The sequence below is a fragment of the Coccidioides posadasii genome, chromosome 2 (genome assembly GCF_018416015.2).
Source record: "Coccidioides posadasii str. Silveira chromosome 2, complete sequence".
NCBI lineage: Eukaryota > Fungi > Ascomycota > Eurotiomycetes > Onygenales > Onygenaceae > Coccidioides > Coccidioides posadasii.
The window spans coordinates 1,164,043-1,183,956 of record NC_089408.1 but is presented as its reverse complement, the minus strand read 5'-3'; the positions used below and the strand labels follow the sequence as shown (position 1 = coordinate 1,183,956).

Here is a 19,914-nt window from a genome sequence, read left to right as displayed (position 1 = left end):
GGGTGCGCTGGGATTGGTCGTATCGTAAATTAAGTTGGAACCCCAGAATTCTTGGAGGAAGTTCTTCACGAGTCAATCTCATATTATGTGCAGACTTTTCTCGTATTCAGGCAAAGGCAAATGCGGAACTCTGAAACACTTAACTGTGTATTTTGTACTATCTCAGAGCCGTCCTCATGCGGAAGGTGAACGACGGAGCAGACGTTGGAAGATGATGCTACTTCGACTGCTCTGTACCCAGAGCCTATGACATCACCCTCTCCGCTGTTTCCCCCCAGGGCCAATCAGCACCCACGGAGCCCACCGGCGAATCTTAGACCCAGCCACCCCCTGATGCATGAGCGTGACTTCGTATTGGATACTCCGCAGGTACCTTTCCTTTGGGTTCACAACCGAGCACCAGGTTTGCCAGGTGTTTTTGTGTTTCCCCAAAAAGAAAAAAAAAAAAAAGGGTCCTCAAGGACACCTGGCTGTGGCATTGAAGTGCAGAATTTGAAGTCACGACATTGAGCCTGATGAGCCAGGCTGCGGAATCAAGGCGTCCGTCTTCGTGCCTCGAGACTTAGCTTGGTTTTGGCCTCAACAGAGTTTTTGACGCCCCGGCGGGATTAAGGGGCTTTATCTTCGAGTTAACTTTTCCTCCCTCAACGTAGTACCCCTTTCTGGAGATACATCCCATCACTCACGCGTCGTTGACAAACGGATATCCGAGCTCATCCCTTGCCGGATTGGTTGGCGGTATTAAAATACACTTTCCTGGTGGGATTACAGAACGAACCAGTCCAGTGAGGATAAATTACTAGTGGGCTTGTCAACACGCTTGATCCAAGCGACCAAGATCCACGCTGCTGGCGAACTCTGCCCAAGCTGTCGGTACTGTACCTTGGATTAACCTCGAGGCTCGACTCAACATCAGGTTGAGACACTTGCGCTTTTGTCTTTTTTTTCCATTCCTTCTTCCATTTAAGTCTGTAGAGTCCTGATCTCCGAGAACGTCTACTTGCGTTAACCTCACCCGCAGCACATCCTCTTCAGCTTGACAAGGTGACGGCTCTCAAGTCGTGACGCAAGGCTTCTCAGCCCCCTGCGACACGTTCCCCTCTCGGATCCAAAGTACCCCTCTTCCAGGGTCTCTCGCTCTTTTGAAGAAGTCCTTGCAAGATTGCGTCAAATTTGGATATGAAGCGCCTTGCATCCATCTGTAAGCCTTGCATGTCTCATCGGAACTTACCGTGCGTACAGTAGTACTATTCATCCATCGTACCTCTCTTGAGTGGACGACGTACTTCGTGTGTCCTCCCATATCTGCATGTAATTCATGCATCCGTTCTAAGGTTCTCTTCCGATAAAGTATGTACAGAGACGTTACCCCGTACACGGAGCTGCAATATGTATTCAGCTGAGTACTCCGTACTTACGTCGTGCTTGGTGGCAGAGCGTCCTTGGCAGCAGCCAAAAAGAGAGAACCCATTCGTGCATAGGCTTTTTCCGCACAATGGGACGGAGTCCAGTCCTCTGTCCCGTCATAGCCTCCTCTCTCCCTCGTTCCGCGTTTCTCGCTCCAATTCCCACGTCCTATTGATTGACCGATAATAATGCTGTCTGACATTGTTCGCATAATGCCTGCGTCGCTATGTTTGCTTTTTCCATTAGCCTGCCTCCAAAGGCGATCGACTGCCCTAATATTCTTTTCGTTCTCTGATCCTTGTTAGCATCGTTGAATAGTTTGTTTGTGCCAGGATGTGCTCGGCCAGCGTCCCATATCATCCGATGAAAGGATGACAAAAACACAGACCCACCCGATATTGGTCTGTAACTCTCCCACACTTACGCGGTGAAAACGCTCTTTTTTGATGCCTTACGCCTCTCATCCCAGAAAAGGCAAGCAAAGTTCAAGAATCCAAGTCGCAGCCATCAATCAACCACTAGGAACTCTAGCGACACCTAAACCGCTCCTGCAGCGATTGGTCCTGTTTTCCTTTTGGCTTCCTGAAATCGTTCCAGGATCTAATACCGTCGCAATTAAGTTGGGATTACCCACTCCAATAACCCTTCACTAATTCAGGCGTCTCTTTCAGTCTGGATCGACCGTTCCCCTTAGGAACGCCACATAGCGGTTGTCCTTCTGGTTTCGAAAAGAAGAAACCGTTCCCTCTTCCCCGGCTCCACCATCTCTGCGGTCATGGGTCCAGGTTTGGTGGAGACGGCGCACAATTATTACTGTATTTCTTGAAGCAGCAGCTGTTCCTTTTTTGCTTCCGGACAGCAAACCCGAGAATTCGAGCAGTCGTTTTCTATTCTTGTCCGCTCAACAATCGAGTGGCCACGCCAGGTTTCTGATGCCTTAGCGCATCAGGCTGATTTACAGATACATGCGTGTAATCACCAGGCTAATGACGTGATAAGCCCATCGTGGATAGGAAGCCGCTGGCTGCGGTCTGCTGCGTCGATTCCCACTGCCGACTGATTGCTTCCAATCGTGGCCCGTTCTTTTCGATTCCGCTGCTCCCTTATTCCCCACACACCCTATAATATGCCCGCCCCATCTCCGAGCTGCGCTGAGTTTGGAGCTCAATCCTTGCTATTGGTGGACCGTTTCATCAGACTGTGGCCCTGTCCCAGCTCTCTGGGAAGCTTTAAAAGGTTGCCATGTGCTTCTCTAAATCCTAGCTCATCGCTGTCGTGACTTGGGATCTTCGCGTCCCAACTTTGACTTATACATTCTGTGATCCAATTCTTTATCCCCTTAATGCACGGAGTCGGTACTCCAACCTTCGAGCTCTTCCCAGTCAAGAAAGCTCTAAACGTGGTGCTAATATCGCCCTTTCCAAACGCAAGAGAAACAGCTTCCTTGCTTGCTTGTTGATGGGCCTGGTTTGCCCTTAGCAAGCTTCCGAGACACGCATATTTTTCTCTTTATCCTCTCCGCGCTAGATGCTACCTTCCATGGGCAGATGACAATATATTCAGTTGCTACTGGCCTTTTTTTTTTCTTTCTTTTTCCTTTTTCTTTTCATGAGTTATCCTTCCATCCGCCGCACTTCTTAACCACCAAGTGCTGCCAGCATCACACTCCATAGCATTGGTCTCGCCGCACCTGACGAAGCTTGGTCAAAGGATATGGCTTTAAGAAGCATGCCTCGACCACTTCCCTTCAAGCATCAAGGCCGGCAGCATGGAAAGTCAACTTTTCCCTCCCAGCAACTCTTCATTCTGGGTAAGCGACAACCCCTTGGGCATGTTTTCAACGCAAACCGCGTTTTGATTACAGGGTTATTCTTTACTCCAGTTTTGGACTGACCTAGTGCAGGGCTATGTCGAATTTGTGAGCCCATCGCGTTCATGTCAATTTTTCCTTATGTTTATCACATGGTTTCTTCGTTCCATGTCACCGAGGACCATCGTAAAATTGCTCTGTACGCAGGTGCAGTGACGTCGGCATTTACATTTGCGGAGTTTTGCGCCGGTGTTTTCTGGGGCCGGATGAGTGACACCCTGGGCAGGAAACCAGTGCTGCTGATGGGGCTTGTAGGTACTGCGATAAGCATGCTACTATTTGGACTTGCCTCTTCCTTGCCGGTTGCCCTTCTTGCTCGAGCTCTTGGAGGACTCCTAAACGGCAACATCGGCGTTTTACAAACCACCGTCGCTGAACTCGTTACGGAGAAGGAGCATCAGGCTCGAGCGTATTCCATCATGCCATTTGTCTGGTGTCTTGGCTCGATCATTGGACCGGCCTTGGGAGGAGCATTGGCACAGCCATGCCAGAACTATCCTGCTCTCTTCTCGGGTAACTCCATTTTTGCGCAATATCCGTTCTTGCTACCAAATTTAGTGTGCGTTGTCATATTGGTGGTTGGAATCACCATAGGTATTCTTTTCCTTGAAGAGACTCACGGAGAGAAAAAGCACCAACGCGACAGAGGTCTCGAAGCAGGCGAGTGGTTGATGAGAAAAATTAGAGATGGGAAGGATATAGCAGCGGACGAAACGGACGGGAGGTCTAGGGACTACACATTTCTTACTTGATGGGTCATCTTTCGGATACAAAGGTACCGAAAGTCGTCCCGGCACCAGTTCCTCGAAAGCGACGAAATCGGATAACTGCTTTGGAAAGCAGAATAAATCGATTCTCAAAATATTTACCCCTCGAGTCATTTATATCATTCTGGGATATGGCATTCTTGCTTAGTATGTTTTCAACATCCAGAATGTTATCTCCAAAAATAATAGCGCTAACAGTTACGTAGCCACAGCGTTTCTTTTGATCAGTTGATGCCCATATTTCTAAGCTCGCCAATTTCTAATGCGACCGTGGATCTGCCCTTCAAGTTCCAAGGTGGACTGGGGCTCTCGACAAAGGTGATAGGGTTTATGATGGCTGTTCAAGGCGTGTACGCGATGATCGCCCAGCTGTGGTTCTTCCCGTTCATTGTCCGCGTACTCGGAACACTCAAGACATATCGACTTGTCATGTGTATTTGGCCACCGCTTTATCTCCTCGTTCCATACTTGGTCCTTTTGCCTTCTGCGATGCAAATCCCCGCTGTCTATATGGCTTTGATCAGCAAGATCACGCTGCATGTAATTGCATTTCCTTCGAATTCGATGCTTCTTGCGGATGCAGCTGCCTCCAAGAGTGTCCTGGGCTCGATTAATGGAGTGGGAGCATCAGTAGCAAGTCTAAGCAGATGCCTTGGGCCAACTTTCACCGGATTCTTACACTCTCGAGGGCTGGAATCGGGCTATTCGATACTGTCCTGGTGGGTTTGTGGAGCGATATGTTTGATTGGTGCGATTGAAAGCTTTTGGATCGAGGACGACGAGCCAGACCAACCTCAATTATCCGAAAAGGTTCCGATCGAAGATTACGAGGCTGGCGTACATGTTATTGAACCAGTCGAATCACAGGAAGAACTACTCTTTATACCCCCATCCTCGAGCGGACCATACGACTTCTTCAATGAATCGTCTGACACTGATGATATCCTAGCCCTTGACCCTAATGACCAGTGATCGTTTTTTATGCCCTTGCCATTTTCTTTCCTTTTCCTTTGAGGCTTCGTTTATTCACTTTCCAAAACATTTCACATTACTTTTGTAATAAAATATTGCTAATCATGCTCAGATTTTTTTTTGTTGTCACTGTAAGTCTTTGACTTTTGCTTTGATACCCTCATTTACAATGCCTCAGTTTTGTTATGTTTTTTTCAGTGAAAAGAATCCTTTCTTTTCCTTCTACAACATTTAATCATGGGTATTGATATGCGATAGACTGATGCGAATCAGCTCAAGGTTTCCGATCAATCATTCTTTCCTTTTTTTTTTTTTTTTTTTTTTTTTTTTTGGTCTCCCTGATGTGTTACGGGCTTGCGGTTCAAGACAAGGTGTTGCATTGTGTTTTCGTGTCATTGTCTGGGGTTTGGGAATAAAGGTGGTATCTTCATTTTATGGTATCATGGTAGTTTCTCGGATGGTTATGCCGGTCGTTATTGATTTAGGATAGAAAAGCCTGATGGTATCAATCAACAGCAAGCAGAAGGTCATTTCCGTCCTCCATATTTGTCTTTCGTCGGGATCTGCTGATTAGTTAATAAAAACCACGTGATCTTGTTGGCGGCGCTTTATCGGCCCGGTGGCAGCGGATATCATGGATAAAGCTTCATGAAGACGGAGCACTTCAGACAATCTCACCCTGGTCCTTCGGTTATCCTCTGATTCAATGCACCAGTTACATTCTGTTGTTAGTAAGGTTCTCTCTGCCGTCCAATGTATATCTGATGATGACCCTATTACCGAATGCTACAATGACAATTGCAAACTTAGCGCCCTGCTGAAGGATCACCCCGACGAAGCACTATCACTTGCCGATAAGAACCTCCGTGTTTTCCCGTTCAAGGATGTGAAAGATTGCTGGAGAAGACTTTTCACAGATGCAAGTGTTGTGAAGGCCTGCTATATGATACAGGCTCAGTTGGGGAACCACAATGTTGAAAAAGCCTGCCTCAGCACTGAGAACGACGAGTGCCGGCTTGACAAGAAAAGCACAGAAGAGCTCCGTGCGAAGAAAGAAGTTGGTGATAAGATACATCCTTCGGCTCCTTGGCTATATTCCGTCATCCATATTCTGGACAAGGCACTTATAATGACCGGCGCTCCGGGCCGTGAGTCGTGCATCGAAAATCTGATATCATCCATGCAAGAGGCTACAGGTCCTGAAGAAATGGCCTTTGAATCCTATACGTCGTCTATATTTCGTGCGTCTGACGAACCGCAAGCTAAACGTAGAAAGCTGGGGGCGGAGCCGCCGTTGTTTCCGTCTGATTCTGTTGCAAGTCCGACCCTGACTTGTTCCGTTCCGCGTGTCTCCGCTCTGTCGTTCGAGGAATTCACAGAGCATATGTGGAATCACCGCTCCCCCATTGTTATTACTGATGCGGTGAGCCATTGGCCCGCACTTTCGGATCGGCCCTGGTCGTCCAGTGAATACTGGTCTCAGAGGACTTTTGGCGGCCGAAGATTGGTTCCTGTTGAGATTGGTCGGTCCTACACGGATGAGGGTTGGGGACAGCGTATTATTCCGTTTGGAAAATTCGTAAAGGATTACATCCGCAGGGAGGAGGGAAAGGAGACTCTAGACACTTCGGAGAACGGGGAGCTAACCAGTCAAGAATCCACCGAAGATCAGACTGGATATCTGGCACAACATGACCTGCTCGCGCAGATCCCTGCCTTGAGAAAAGATATTTCCGTTCCAGACTACTGCTATGCTGAGCCTCCTGGCCCTGAACGGGGCACACCCGTCTACGAGAAGAAATTGCAGAAAAGGGAGGCTATTGATAAAAAGGCCACGCGGCTCAACCCTCATAGGGAGTCCACCGTTCGACATGAAGATGATAACGAGGAAGACAGTGAACAAACCGATCCGATAATCAATACTTGGATCGGACCAGCATGGACTATATCTCCGCTCCACCACGATCCATATCATAATATTCTGGTACAGGTCGTTGGGGCGAAATACATACGCCTCTACTCCCCTCACACTCCCGCCTCGCAGATTTACCCTCGCGGGATGGAAATTGTCAATGGCTCGTCAAAATCAAAGGAGATGTATGGTGAATCGCAGCAGAGTGATCGAGATCAATGGCCAGCTTCCTCCGGGGATCAAGCGATCGACATGTCCAATACCTCGAAAGTGGATATCGCGGCCATTGAGCTTTCTCCCGCTGAAGCAGAGACTTGGGATTCGCTCTGGCCCGGATTTGCGGAAGCAAAGTACGTTGAGACCGTCCTCCGGGAGGGGGAGTGTTTGTACATTCCCGTCGGCTGGTGGCATTACGTACGTGGCCTACAAGCTGGAATCAGCGTTAGTTTCTGGTGGAATTAACGATCTGTCCGGATTCTTTGTTTGGCACTATCGATTTGATGGGAAGTATTTTAGATACTTCCTCTCTCCATGTCATATGATGGATTCCGGGGACTTTGATTCATGACCACTTCCAGATCGGTGGAAAGCCGAGTCTAACCTTGGACGAGGGGTTAGCGACAGCTACCTAGGCTGTGAGTAGGCTGGAGACAATCCTGAGTAACTAAAAGGTATTCGGAGCGATGATATCAATCATGTTCATAAACGACTGTAGCGACGAATCATGTCCCTCCACACCAGACCCCATGCTGTGGGCATTTGTAGCTCTCTCGGTTATAATCGGATGTTGCCAGCTTTGCCGAAAGACAAGTTGATTAATGGAGCACTCCAGCCTTAAAAAGAAACATCTCCCTTGCTCATACATGCTGCTTTATGGCGAAAGTGACCGCACTTTCCAGCACAGCGGAACAACGAGTTTCTTGGCTCGACCCACGGATCATATTTGATAAGCAAGACCAATTGAACAAGCGACTGTGCTAGTATTGGAATCCAAACTGCCACTCGACATGTAACGGAGAGGGCTTTGCCCAGAGGTATTCCACAATGCGATCCAAGTCAAGGAAAAGAAAGGTTGCTAGAGTGAAACTGTCCACTCGGAAAATACACTTGTCGTAACTCATTTCCCCGGGACTTGAATCCTTGCACGCTTTCTTTATCGGCAGCCAGTTAATATCTGTAGAAGATACCGATCTTGCCGAGCGGCTCTGTCAGCTAATAAGGTCGCCGCAAGTGTCCCTGCACATCCTTCGTTTGCATCTAAGCCACCGATTGCCGAATGTCTTGAAATCGTCAAAGCTGGTGTATGAGCGTTGTAGAGTTATACTGCTTCCCGGGTCCAACCCACGATTTGGAAAATTCTTCCCGACACTGGGGGTTGAAAGCTGACAGTGGTTGCTTCTTGTCCCTCCAACCCCAGTGCCAGATTGGAAGACAACTCGATCGCATTACAGCAGCTCTCGTGCCCTAGCCACGGGAAGATATCCTCTTTGGACCTAAGGGTCTACGATTCCTCTTTTTATTTTTATTTTTTTATTTTTTTTTTTTTTTTTTTTGGTGATGGGCGTTGACTCTCAGACCTCTTGGTCTTGAATGCAGTCATGTGCGGGTAACCAGCCATCGTTTGCGACGTGTCCATCTGTAATCCCGTGAGCTGGATGAGTAAGATCGAAGCAATGCGAATTCAGCTCGCAGCATTGTCTTTTGGTGCTGTAAATTGCATGGGAAAGCGATAACATCCAAATGTTCGAAAATCCAAGGAGATGTTCTTGGACCAGCATAGCATTAAAACAGCAAAGCATGTGTATAAGTCCTGCGATGAATATCCAGTTGTTCCAAAATGGAAAGACTTTGTCGTGTGTTGTTGCAACTTTCCCTTTCCCCGCATGATTTCCATGGTCACGGGCTGAGCGTTATGAAGATGGGGAAACACTGAGCGTTTCGGGGAAAGAGAATGGGCGAGACAAAGTTGTGTTCTCGAGTTCAACCCCGGAGGTTTTGGAAGGGGATTTTTCTGGAAGGCTCACCGCATGTTTGAATTCCGCAGAGTCATATTTGAAATCCGAGCTACTCGAGCGAATCCCGTATTCTTTGGTTGATCTTCAAGTATGATCGGAGTTTGAATCCAATGTTGATACGGCGGCGATCGTCATCACTGCCCTCGCATGTGTCGTTCGGCAGGACGTTCCGCATTAAGGTTCCCAGAGTCGGACTAGAGGTCAGAAGAGCGAATCAAGTGCAAGAGAATGTCGACGGCGTCTGTGCAGGGCACGGGTATGCGACCGTTGAGCATGAAACAGGGTCTGGCCAGACACCATCTCAGTGAACAGTCACAGTCGTGCACACGTTGCATGGCATCGCCCATTTCCCACTTGAACCCAAAACAATAAGCAATCCTTTCAAGGTTGTTGGGAGCTTTTCCGTCATGACGATCGTGTTTCCCTCACACTGGCGTAAGGACCAGTCAGCACCACCGAAGGTGTTCAGGGACGGATTCCGAGCGATTGCTCGCATTTGGTATCACTAATATTGTGCTCTGCCTCGATGTTGACTCTCTTTATAGGCAGGAGGCCGGCGTCCTTAACGACGGTTCAACCGAGGTTGGACTGGGCAATCGCTTCCCTTGGGCAGATGGGTTATATTTAGCATATGACGTTGAGCTTCCACTCTCTCGTATCGGCAATCACAGGCTGCGCGGATTTGAGGGAAGGGAATGAGAGTTGCTTGTGGACGGGGTCTGTTCCTCTTTGTGCTCCAAGAGTAGAGAGAGCTGCAGTCACTCAAAATCTAGCAATGTTCCCTCCTCAGCACCGGCAGCGCATCGATCAGTCGATCAACTATATGTAGAGGAAACCAGCAACTCCGGAGCAAAATAGCCCAATCAAAGGGATTCACCCCGACATCGGGGCGCATCACGGTGCTGAATAATGGCAAGTTCTCGCTGTGGCCCAGACTAGCGCATCCAGAGAACCTCACCTTGGAGAGGATTCCCGTGAGCATCAAGGAGAGTCCCTGCGATCCCCACAGGCTTATCTTGAAAGTCACAACAGCAGTGGAGCGAGCCCGAATCAAATTCATTCTAGAAGTAGCCGTATCGGGCTAGCACAGAATGCCTTAGCGCGCAGAATGTCAAAGGGCGTGAGGCGGGTGGGGTTTCGCAAACCAAAGTAGCCAACCAGGTCTCTGCGACGTAAGCCGGCCGCAAACTCAATTCCGCCGCTCGTCATTATCTAATCGGCTTTTCCCCACCGGTCCGCTGCCCACCACAGCACCTGGGACTCCCCGGCAGCGAGCACCCCACGTCAATCCGGCGACCGTCCTCCTCGCGAATCAGCGCGTGTCACGCGCTCCGGGAGTAAGTGCGTGCGTGTCGCAGCAAACACGAGAATGACCCAGAGTCTCAGGTGGAAGGCCATTCCGTCGAGCTTCCCGCGCATCGCCTTGCCGTAGCTACCGCCACGCTCATGGCTTCCCAGATACCGGGGGGGTCGTCAGCTGCATCAGGCTGGGCTGCTTGGGATCTGGCGTCGGGGAGGCATAGCCCTGATAGGAGGCCTCGAATCTCTCTGCCTGAATTTTCCTGCGCTTTGGGGTTAGTCCCTTAAAGCCGACTTGGCCGGGATACATGGGCGGGTGGTTCCGTGGGCTCTAGAAAGTCAACCGGCTCCGCCATCGACAAGGTTTGTTGGCTGCGACCAGCAACCACCTGCGCACATGACAGACAATATCAGCTTGCCCGATACTTGGTGCTTTGTTGATGCAGTTTGTTCTTAGCGGCGCCGCTCTTGCAGAAGCAATCGCCAGGGAACTCTGGCATCCCATCACCCTCTGGTTGGAACGAGCCCCAATTCCCCAATATTTAGGCTATGGGGAAAGCGGAGATTCATAAGAGAAGCCAAGCGACTGAAAAAGAAAGCTAGTCGGTGACTCAAAGAGGTCCTTGCTCGCCCTCTTCATGTTTCTCTTTTCTCATTCATTTTGTCATCGTTCTCCCTTCAATCTCATGCCTTTACCTTTCCTTTTTTTTACATCCGCCATTTCCACATTCAAGAAGTGACGTGTAGCCGAAAGGACTTCCCGTCCATTGGTTGCAATTGCTGACATATCTCCGTGGCCCTCCAACCTCGAGTCATCTCGGCCTAGCCAATCCCGTCTGGGACCTTGGACGGAAGAAAGTATATAAAACTTCCACCCCGGTGCCATGGAATACTTTGATTTTGACCAAGCGGCCCGCGATATCGATACGGCTTCCAACTGTCCGGAGATCGACCACCAGGATTTTGATGCTTTGATGAATGATGATAACGTCGTTGTCTCTGCCACCGATGCCCTAAACGACGTTGCTGAGGGTGAAAAAGGATGGGAGCCTTCGTTTAAGTTAGGCGGACCTTGGCCCATGTATCGAGCTCCAGAACCGTGTTTCTTCTGTCGTTCTATGGGCTTGGACTGCTTTGTGGCTCAGAGAGGTGTGTTGCAGAACGGGTGCACCTGTTGCATTGCGCTATATCGACAGTGCAGCTTTACCAACGCCGAGCCGCAGCAAAAGTGCTTGGAGACATTACACGTGGTGGGAGAGGACTCTTATGTTCCAACCGGAAGCTTAACAGGGAAGAGAGCTTTGAAATCATATCGTGGACCATCTACAGGCACATTACTCGAAGAACCAGAGCAAAGGGGGAGAAAAATTGGTGCCAGATTCCCAAAGGAAGCCGTCCGGGTGCTAAAGTCGTGGCTATCGGAACACACCGCTCATCCGTACCCAACGGATGAAGAAAAAGACGCCCTGAAAGCGAAAACTGGTCTGAGACGAAGCCAAATCAGCAATTGGCTTGCGAATGCTCGTCGCCGCGGGAAAGTCCGACCTTTCCCACGTCATCCTTCTCCTCACGCTACTGGCGTTCCAATTCCGGGTAAGGAGCTTCCTCCTGGCGTTGATTTCGCAGACCTGAATCCTTTGGAGCGATGGAAGCATTCTCCACCTGAAAACGAAGCTGCTTCAGCCCGTGATATTATCCAAGCCATGGCTACTGCTCCCTTCCATCCCAACGGGTCGAATGACAGCTCGGGCCCTGTGCGATCAAATTCCCGAAGAACTGGATCCAGCAATGGTGATTCAAGCTTTTCCAACGTCCTACCTGCGGGATCTTTGAGCAGCTATAGTTTGGATACGACTCAATCTAGTGTTTCCGATATGTCTTTTGCTTCTGTTTTCTCTCATCGCTCATCACGTGCCTCTTTCGGCTCGATGGATACGAGAGAACGCCGACGCCGCCGGCACAAATCCGCAATTGGCCAAAACCCTTTCCAGAAATCTCGCGCCGCGCGCATATACCAGTGCACCTTTTGCACTGATTCTTTCGCTACGAAGTATGACTGGCAACGCCATGAGAAATCTTTGCATCTTGCCCTGGACAAATGGACCTGTGCACCCCAAGGTGGGGTGATATTGGAAAATGGCGAATCCGTATGTGCATTCTGCCGATACCTGAACCCAGACGAAACTCATTTAGAGTCGCACAATTATACCACTTGTCAAGAGAAGTCTATACAGGAGCGAACATTTTACCGCAAGGACCACCTTAACCAGCACCTGCGCCTCATGCATAATGTAAAGCTCGGGTCTTGGATGGAGCAGTGGAAGAGTGCTACAACTGAGGTTAAGTCTCGTTGTGGCTTCTGCTCGGCTACCTTTACCACGTGGAAAGATCGCGTTGACCATCTTGCGGCGCATTTCAAAGCTGGAGCGGAAATGCGACAATGGAAAGGGGACTGGGGCTTCGAATCTTGTATCCAGCGTTGCGTCGAGAACTCCATGCCCCCCTATCTTATTGGTGAGGAACGTAACACTCTCAACCCATGGGTCGCCCAAGTACCCAGTCTATCTGCTGCAAAGAAGCCCAATGCGTCCACTGCAGGAACCTCCGCGGCACAGATTCCTGTTCCGACTGATGCTAGTTGTTTCAAGCGATTGGAAGTCGAACTCTCGGCATATATTGGCCGCCTGGCAGCTCAAGGTACCGTGCCAACCGACGCAATGATACAGGCAGAAGCGCGTAATACCATATATGGGAGTGATGACCCATGGAATCAGACTTGTGCTGATAACCCGACGTGGCTGGCTCTTCTGAAGCGTGATACTGGCATCTATGATCTACCGGGAACCCAAAACATTCAACTAGATGACTTAGGCATGCAACCACCCTTCGCTGCAAACGGAGGTCTTCGTCAGGCCCCGAAACACTCTTTGAGAACTACTCCGCCTTGCAGCGGTTCTTCAGGGTTCCAGAGCCCAGCATTACCCAGCTCAGGATTCCATTCTTCTGGACCTAGCCATAGAGGCAGCCATGCAGGCAGCTTGGCTGGCAGTGTTGATTTCTCAGCTGGAGGCCTCGGTCAAGGGAGCTTGGGAGGTTTGCCAAGTTCCACACTGGGTGGCACTCTTTCTTCCTCGGCACCAGTCTCCATGGACAATGACCCTTTCATACAAATGGGTTTCGATGCAGACTTTCTTCAGCGTCTAGATGATGATTATGAAGACATCAGTCATGATTTGGATGATCTACACGTCGAAAAGTTTGGGCTGGGGGATTCGGCTGGTTTTCATGATCTTGGTTTTAATGATACGACTTTCAACATGACTGCGACCTCCGCACCGGACCAGAATCCACTTGCATCTAAATTACCAACCTCTATGTCGTATGAAGCACGATATCAGAATGTATTCGATCACTCGGTAGCGTTTTCTGAGCCTAGGGCATCGGAGTTCCGGGACTTTGGGCGCTAAAAAAAAAAAAAAAAGGAAAAAAGAAAAATACAAGACCCACTGCGACAAGCCATCCTATAATAATGAAGAAGATAAATTCTAGATTTGGTATAGCGGTCACGATACCCGTTTGCAGTGTTGGATTGAAGCTGGGGACTTGATACATAGGCTTTTGATTTTTTGTGGCAGCTTGAAATCCATGCTTGGCTTCAACATCGCGTGGATTGCAGAGCATTAGGTAATAACATGTCATGAAATAGTTAGTTATTTCAGAAAAGAAGAGTTGGTTAAGAATCAATAAAGAAAAGAAAAAAAAGGCAAAATGGTTTCATCTATCAGTTTTTGCTTTAGTCTTTGCTTTGCTTGAGTTCTATACCCCTTTCTTTCAGTCATGCCTGGAAACGGGGAGCATAAAACTCCTTTCTAACAGGAGCTGTTTTTGGTGGGTTTTGGCAATGATACTACTTTGGGATGGAAATGTAATGATAAATGGAAGCAATGGTAGGGATGTCACGGCTATCTCTTCTGTCATTATTCACATGTGCCGAATCTCTGGGGAGTGATTCCACACAATTATCCCGTAGAGTGGAAAATTTCTGGTTTATTCAGCTGCCCTTTTCGCGGCCAACGGCTATCTCGACACCGACTAAGTTTGCGTAGGCTCTACCTATCTCACTGACTTCATCTCCAGTAATATCGCTACTGATTGACAGCGATGCTTTACCACCGGAATCCACCGTGGCAAAAAAATTCATACGATCATCCTTTGGCCATGAAGGCCGGAGAGGATACTGGCTTACCGTACAAAGTAGTTTACAAAAATGGTCGCACGAATACTTTATACTCAGCCTTAACTCCTACTTCGCTGAAGTTCATCAAAGTTTATCACGAAGGCACGTATGTCACGAAATGCCAAAGCGGATAACTCCATGGCCTCCCACAGATGCAATTGTCTGCCCGGACGTTCCTTGAAGTGGTAAAATGGGACGAACCATCTCCCCACACCGACTCTCTCTGCCTGCTAGACGCGCTTACGGAGCTACACCCGTAGGAAGTCACAAAATGAAACACCCGCGACAGTTCATAGTCCGGCTTGCAATGGCACAAAGCCTCTTCGGATACTTAGCAGTCACCCATGTACCCCTTATGTTAGAGCTGTGCATAATAATTAACGTTCAAAAATCTTCAGGATGCGAGCTTCTCGATAAAGCACGGAGAGCCGGAAACCTAGAGCAGATGCATATTTCACCCGTCTCGGCATATATCAGAGGGGTCGAGAACCTCCTTGACGGGCTTCCGGCAAACGTAACAGCCGACGAAGTCAGGTTCATTCAAATGAAGCTCCCTGAGAAGTTAAGAGATCCGCCAGACAAAATAGAAGCAACTCGTGTACGGGATGGCCTCGCAACAAACAACGGCCATGGTGTCCGGGAGGACGGTCGTCACTGCAAGTCACCGTCAGCGTATTCGGTAATGATTCATCAGATCGTCATTTTTGACTATCATTTGGTTTTGCTGCCTCATGTCAGGTCTCTTTGCGCTTGGTTTCGTCAGTCGCAGATTGCGAAGAAGGCGGTCAAAGCCATGCTAACTGCGAGTGCGGTCGTCACGGCAAAGCTGCGAGAAGGACTGGAGTTTGTGGGATCTAAACTGGCGAAGACGGGCCTCTTCGAAGCATTAGTCAATATGTGAATGTCATGGTGCGCTGTAGTGCTAAATGGGGATGCCTGAAGGTGTGATAGAAGTGTTTTTTCATTCTCTCAGTGAAATCGATAACTATCTGGTCTGGCGGAGTTGGCGTTTGCAATGAGTAGTAATAGCAAGATGTGAAATCAGGAAAAGGATAATATTTATTGGTTAATTTCAGGGAGCTTTGTTTGCTGTTTGAGTATGAGCCAGTACGGAGTAACGGTATATAAACAGTTAAACTGCTCTGTACTGACTCGGCGACTATAGCTGTTGTAGAAGCTCCAAGCCAGGGGTTTCCACGAACCAAAACAGTTCCCAACACTCAAACAACCAGCAAAGGACAATGTCGAGCTTCAGGCTCCCCAACATCCCTTCTCTCCGCGCACAACAGCTCCATCTTGAATTGTGAATCCATAGCTAATCCATGATCTTTTCGTTAAGTTCGATCATCTACAGCTGCTAACTCCTGCAACAGTGCAAGTCTGCAGGCGGCTCCTCCGAAGGGTGTCTATGTAACGATATCTCCGACAGACCCTACTCTCTGGTCGGGAGTGTTGTTTGTCCAGAATGGTAATAAAGTGACTTCAATTTCTACATCTTCTTTGAATTTAAAAGGTGCTAACCACTAGTTACTGTCGGCCAGGCCCCTATGCCTCTGCCATACTCCGCTTCCAAATCCGATTCCCACCAACCTATCCTGATCTTCCCCCGCTCGTGACTTTCAATACAGACATTTTCCATCCACTCGTAGTTCCATTAACAACATACACTTTTACAACTGGCTCTTCAGATACAGACACTGTGAGTGCAACGGACGATGAGCGATTGCCCCCGGGCGGGTTCAGTCTGCGACATGGATTCCCGCATTGGTTCGGAAGGACCAAAAGGAGTGCTGTGAATTCCGCAGCTTCGTCTAGGAATACCAGCGGTAACGCATCTACAACTACACAGGATGTTGATAAAGACGGCCATCAGTTGAAACAGAGTCGGCCATTGAGTCCAAATGCCGATGCTGAATCTGAGACCGCTAGTGAGGCTCTTCTATCGGCACCAGTTCCACAAGTCGGTGAAATTCGCAAAAGCCCGGTTCCCACGGGTGAGATTTATCAGCATGGGGAAATGGATGTTCCGGCTGTCGCGCTGTTGGACTACATACGGTCAACGTTTGACAGTGAGGAGATACTTGACTCCATCTCGCTGGAAGCCGCAGGTAACCCCGGAGCCTGGCACGCATGGCGAACTCATCGTCGCACTGTTAAAAGCAGGGGAGGTGGGCCCAGAACTGGAGAAGAAAGCCGCTCGGGTGCATTAAACCTAGATCTCAAACCGAGAAAGGGAACCCCGCAATCTCGACAGCCTGGGGAATGGAATTGGGGGGGAGTGTGGGAGAAGAGGGTCCAGAACGGAATCCAGAATAGCTATCTAGAGTCCGTTCTATTTGGAAGCTCACCGCGGAATACAGCAGATAACTGGGTACGCCATTTATCCCCCCCCCCAAAAAACCCCCGCGGGACGTCATTTTCTCAGGGCCTCTTGACTGTGGTGATTACTAACTTCACTCTCCTCAGATTCGATTTCAGAAGCTCGATAACGACGTATTAACGAAACTCAAGGAGGAAATGATTGGCCCAGCTACTAATTGATATATGACCAATATAGTCACAGAGCCGGAGCTTTCGGCGCTATACCTTCGCTATTCAGCTTGACACGCCGGTGTGGTTTGGTATGATTTTTTTGGACGTCAATGCCTGTTGATTTCAGCCGCATATACCCATTGTAGCTTCCAAATTTTCCCCATTAGCCGAGTGAGAACCGTGGTTGTTCTTGCCGTTCTCCTTTCCAAGTTCACGATGATTTTGTGTCTCAAAAACAAGACCGTGCTGTGCTCCGATTCCAGCTGCCTGTGGTTTAGTTCCCTGAGACATCGCTTGATAGATTCGCGCCGACATGCCCAGCAGCGAAACGCGCAGGACACTTATCTTGATTGCCCTGATCCTTGTACCTATCTTCCTGCTCTTCACCATTCTGGCCGTCGCCCTTGCGTGTGCTGAGTATTGGAGTCTTCGTAACCAGCGTCGTTGTATTCGTGGACGAGGAAGAAAAACGCACAAAAGAAGCCGTTCAGATCCCTCTTGGTACTTTTCTTCGTCTAAAGGCTCTGATTCCAGTGGGGGGGATACAGAGATGTACAAAAAAGCCACCGAGAGAGAGCACGTGTGAAACGGGTGCTCGTCAGTTATCTACATTATTTGTTTATTGATAGATATCAATGAGATATGGAGTATCGCGAAGGAAACCGGCATGTTCCCACCCCTAAACCCTTACGGATCCTTAAGACGCGTCCAAGAGAAGACCAAGGCCTGGGCTCTTCAGTTAACCTTAACTCTCCAATTCCTATACCGCGAAGACGCTCGTCATATGCTATTCCTGGTTCGTCCTTTTCTGATATTCCTCCGTTGCCACGGCTGGAAAAGGAAAACCGCAAATCACAACCACCAAGGCAGAAGCAAAGATATTGGTGCTCGCCTTTGAGGACGCCATCAACTAGCGGCAATTTCTCTCACTTGATACACTCATCAGTATGGTCCCTACATTTACCCATTCCCGTGTTTTATGCCAATGAATGCTCTGGCTTCGGCTGGTTCTAATGAGAGACTTTTCTATAGGAAAATAAGAAGCAACGTGACGTCCTTACCAGTGGGAACCATCGATATCCCGTTCCGATGTCTAGGAATGGCTTTCTTTCTCGCGTTACTCAGGTATTTGATTTCAGGAGCCGGCACCCTGGCAGCAATGCGATTAGTTCTGATACTTTATCCACGCTTCCTAAACCTTTAACATATTCCAAGAAGTCCATTATTGATGCGAAAAGGGATAATACATCAGGGGATAATCCTCCGTTGAAAGAAGCAGAGGAAAGACAGAATAGGCAATATACCCCGCGTCTACTGACCGAGCAGCTACGTATTCCCAGGGCTCGCGGGAATTGCAAGGGACGGTCGCCGTGCAATGCTTCTATCACAACTGCCCTGGTAGAGTTGACTGCAGATGCTCTTAGAACGAACGCCGGGAAGGAATTGTCCACATGGCTATCAGTAGACATCTTCGCACGAGTCGATGATTTGGAAAGCAATTTAGACGACCAATGCTACGCTGATATTCCCCTAGATGTTATGATTGTCGTTGATAATTCGTATGTGTTTTATTGAGAATCTCCGAAGCTCATCTAACTTTATCATAGTGCGAGAGTAGCGCCGGATATTCTAAAAGGAGCTTCTCGAACCGCATTCCACGTTGCATCGTCGTTGGATATGCTAATTGACCGAGCCGCAATTGGCTGCATATCACCCGACGGTCAGGAAAATTTTAACCTTATGTTGCCCCTAGGGACGCACAGCCTGGATGTGGTTCGAAACGTATCTCGAGCTTTGTCATCGTTTCAGCTTCTTTACGATCTAGATCAGTCGCGGCTCTCGGGAGCGCTGAAAGAAGCCTCTGACTTGCTGATCCAACAGTCGGCTAAGTCCGCTCTTTGCCATCTGTTTTTCATCACTACTCGCTCGAAAATATCTATTCCCGGTGTCTGGGACGAACGCCTGCGATTTCATACCATATCTCCAGAAAATTCCGTTACGATAAACGCTCCCACTATGGTGGGTGGCTGGCACTTATCCGCGAGTTTGGATCACGATGCGGTCGAATCTGCTTTAAGGTCAAACCTGAAGTTGCTGATCAGACATCTTCGTACGGGAATCGATTCTGGTGTACTTTCCAACCTCTCCATTAAACTTTCTGCCGCCAAAGAGTATGAACTGATCGCTCTTCTTGGGGATACAAAACGCAAATTCCTAAGGCCAGGCGAGACTTGGACCATGTTAGCTAAAGTTAGGGAGCGTGGAAAGGTTGAAAATGTCGACCAAGCCAGTTCTCTCTACTCTACAAGCCCAGATTCCCTTTTGATAAAGGATTCAATGAACACTGAGGAACTTGACGATATGATTAACCAACTGCACGGAATGCTCGAACCGAGTGCCAGAGACACTGAAGCCCGTACCATTGTCACCGCAATTGTTGAATATGGCAATCCCTGTTTGCCTAACACCACAAGTCTTAGATCGGAAGGGAGATGCGAACTAGGTTGGATTGGTGTTCCAATTCTAGCAGATGGGATGTCGAATGCGAGATACAGACAGGTCAATGCTACAAGCTGCCAAGGTCAAACTACAGGACTTGGAACTCACGAGGCAAGCATTGTTAAAGCCCGTTCGGATTCATGGGGTCTTGGTGTCAACTTAATAGAATTTGATAACCACGACCTTGAGGATCAGCAACCAACAAAACCCGATGCCACTGCACCTTGCTTCGATCCTTATATTTGATTTTAGCTCAAAGGATGAGATGCAAGCATGCGTTATTACTTCTTGGTAGTTGGATGGGGTGCTCTTTCTAGCAATTCTAGTGTTTCAATTTGTTTTGCAGAGCGGGGGCTCGGGGGTCACCATGCAGATTTACTACGATCTGGACATCAACGATTTGA

At 48.8% G+C, this 19,914-nt stretch overlaps 7 protein-coding genes across 7 annotated transcripts; all 7 read left to right on the top strand.

Moving 5' to 3' along the window:
- The first annotated feature begins 3,351 nt into the window (after positions 1-3,351).
- Positions 3,352-4,068, top strand: D8B26_002900 (uncharacterized protein). The gene has a single exon (XM_066123985.1). The coding sequence runs from the start codon at positions 3,370-3,372 to the stop codon at positions 4,027-4,029; it is 660 nt and encodes a 219-aa protein (XP_065980060.1). The 5' UTR covers positions 3,352-3,369; the 3' UTR covers positions 4,030-4,068.
- A 252-nt stretch (positions 4,069-4,320) lies between these two features.
- On the top strand, positions 4,321-5,516 carry D8B26_002899 (uncharacterized protein; the record flags this gene model as incomplete). The annotated part of the gene is made up of 2 exons (XM_066123984.1): positions 4,321-5,012; positions 5,507-5,516. The coding sequence occupies exons 1-2, from the start codon at positions 4,375-4,377 to the stop codon at positions 5,514-5,516; spliced, it is 648 nt and encodes a 215-aa protein (XP_065980059.1). The 5' UTR covers positions 4,321-4,374.
- A 206-nt stretch (positions 5,517-5,722) lies between these two features.
- Positions 5,723-7,390, top strand: D8B26_002898 (uncharacterized protein; the record flags this gene model as incomplete). Its single annotated transcript, XM_003068796.2, has 1 exon — positions 5,723-7,390. One exon carries the CDS (start codon positions 5,723-5,725, stop codon positions 7,388-7,390), a length of 1,668 nt encoding a protein of 555 aa, XP_003068842.1.
- Positions 7,391-11,126: 3,736 nt separating this feature from the next.
- D8B26_002897 (uncharacterized protein) lies at positions 11,127-13,709 on the top strand (the record flags this gene model as incomplete). Its single annotated transcript, XM_003068797.2, has 1 exon — positions 11,127-13,709. The coding sequence occupies one exon, from the start codon at positions 11,127-11,129 to the stop codon at positions 13,707-13,709; it is 2,583 nt and encodes an 860-aa protein (XP_003068843.2).
- An 863-nt stretch (positions 13,710-14,572) lies between these two features.
- On the top strand, positions 14,573-15,380 carry D8B26_002896 (uncharacterized protein; the record flags this gene model as incomplete). The annotated part of the gene is made up of 1 exon (XM_066123983.1): positions 14,573-15,380. The coding sequence occupies exon 1, from the start codon at positions 14,670-14,672 to the stop codon at positions 15,378-15,380; it is 711 nt and encodes a 236-aa protein (XP_065980058.1). The 5' UTR covers positions 14,573-14,669.
- A 340-nt stretch (positions 15,381-15,720) lies between these two features.
- D8B26_002895 (uncharacterized protein) lies at positions 15,721-17,020 on the top strand (the record flags this gene model as incomplete). The annotated part of the gene is made up of 4 exons (XM_003068798.2): positions 15,721-15,782; positions 15,853-15,947; positions 16,021-16,850; positions 16,946-17,020. 4 exons carry the CDS (start codon positions 15,721-15,723, stop codon positions 17,018-17,020), a joined length of 1,062 nt encoding a protein of 353 aa, XP_003068844.2.
- A 633-nt stretch (positions 17,021-17,653) lies between these two features.
- Positions 17,654-19,756, top strand: D8B26_002894 (uncharacterized protein; the record flags this gene model as incomplete). Its single annotated transcript, XM_003068799.2, has 3 exons — positions 17,654-17,956; positions 18,044-18,570; positions 18,619-19,756. 3 exons carry the CDS (start codon positions 17,654-17,656, stop codon positions 19,754-19,756), a joined length of 1,968 nt encoding a protein of 655 aa, XP_003068845.2.
- Positions 19,757-19,914: the final 158 nt, after the last annotated feature.

Bases quoted from the DNA above. Each gene is read 5' to 3' on its own strand.
- D8B26_002900 (XM_066123985.1), top strand. From the start codon at position 3,370: ATGGTTTCTTCGTTCCATGTCACCGAGGACCATCGTAAAATTGCTCTG.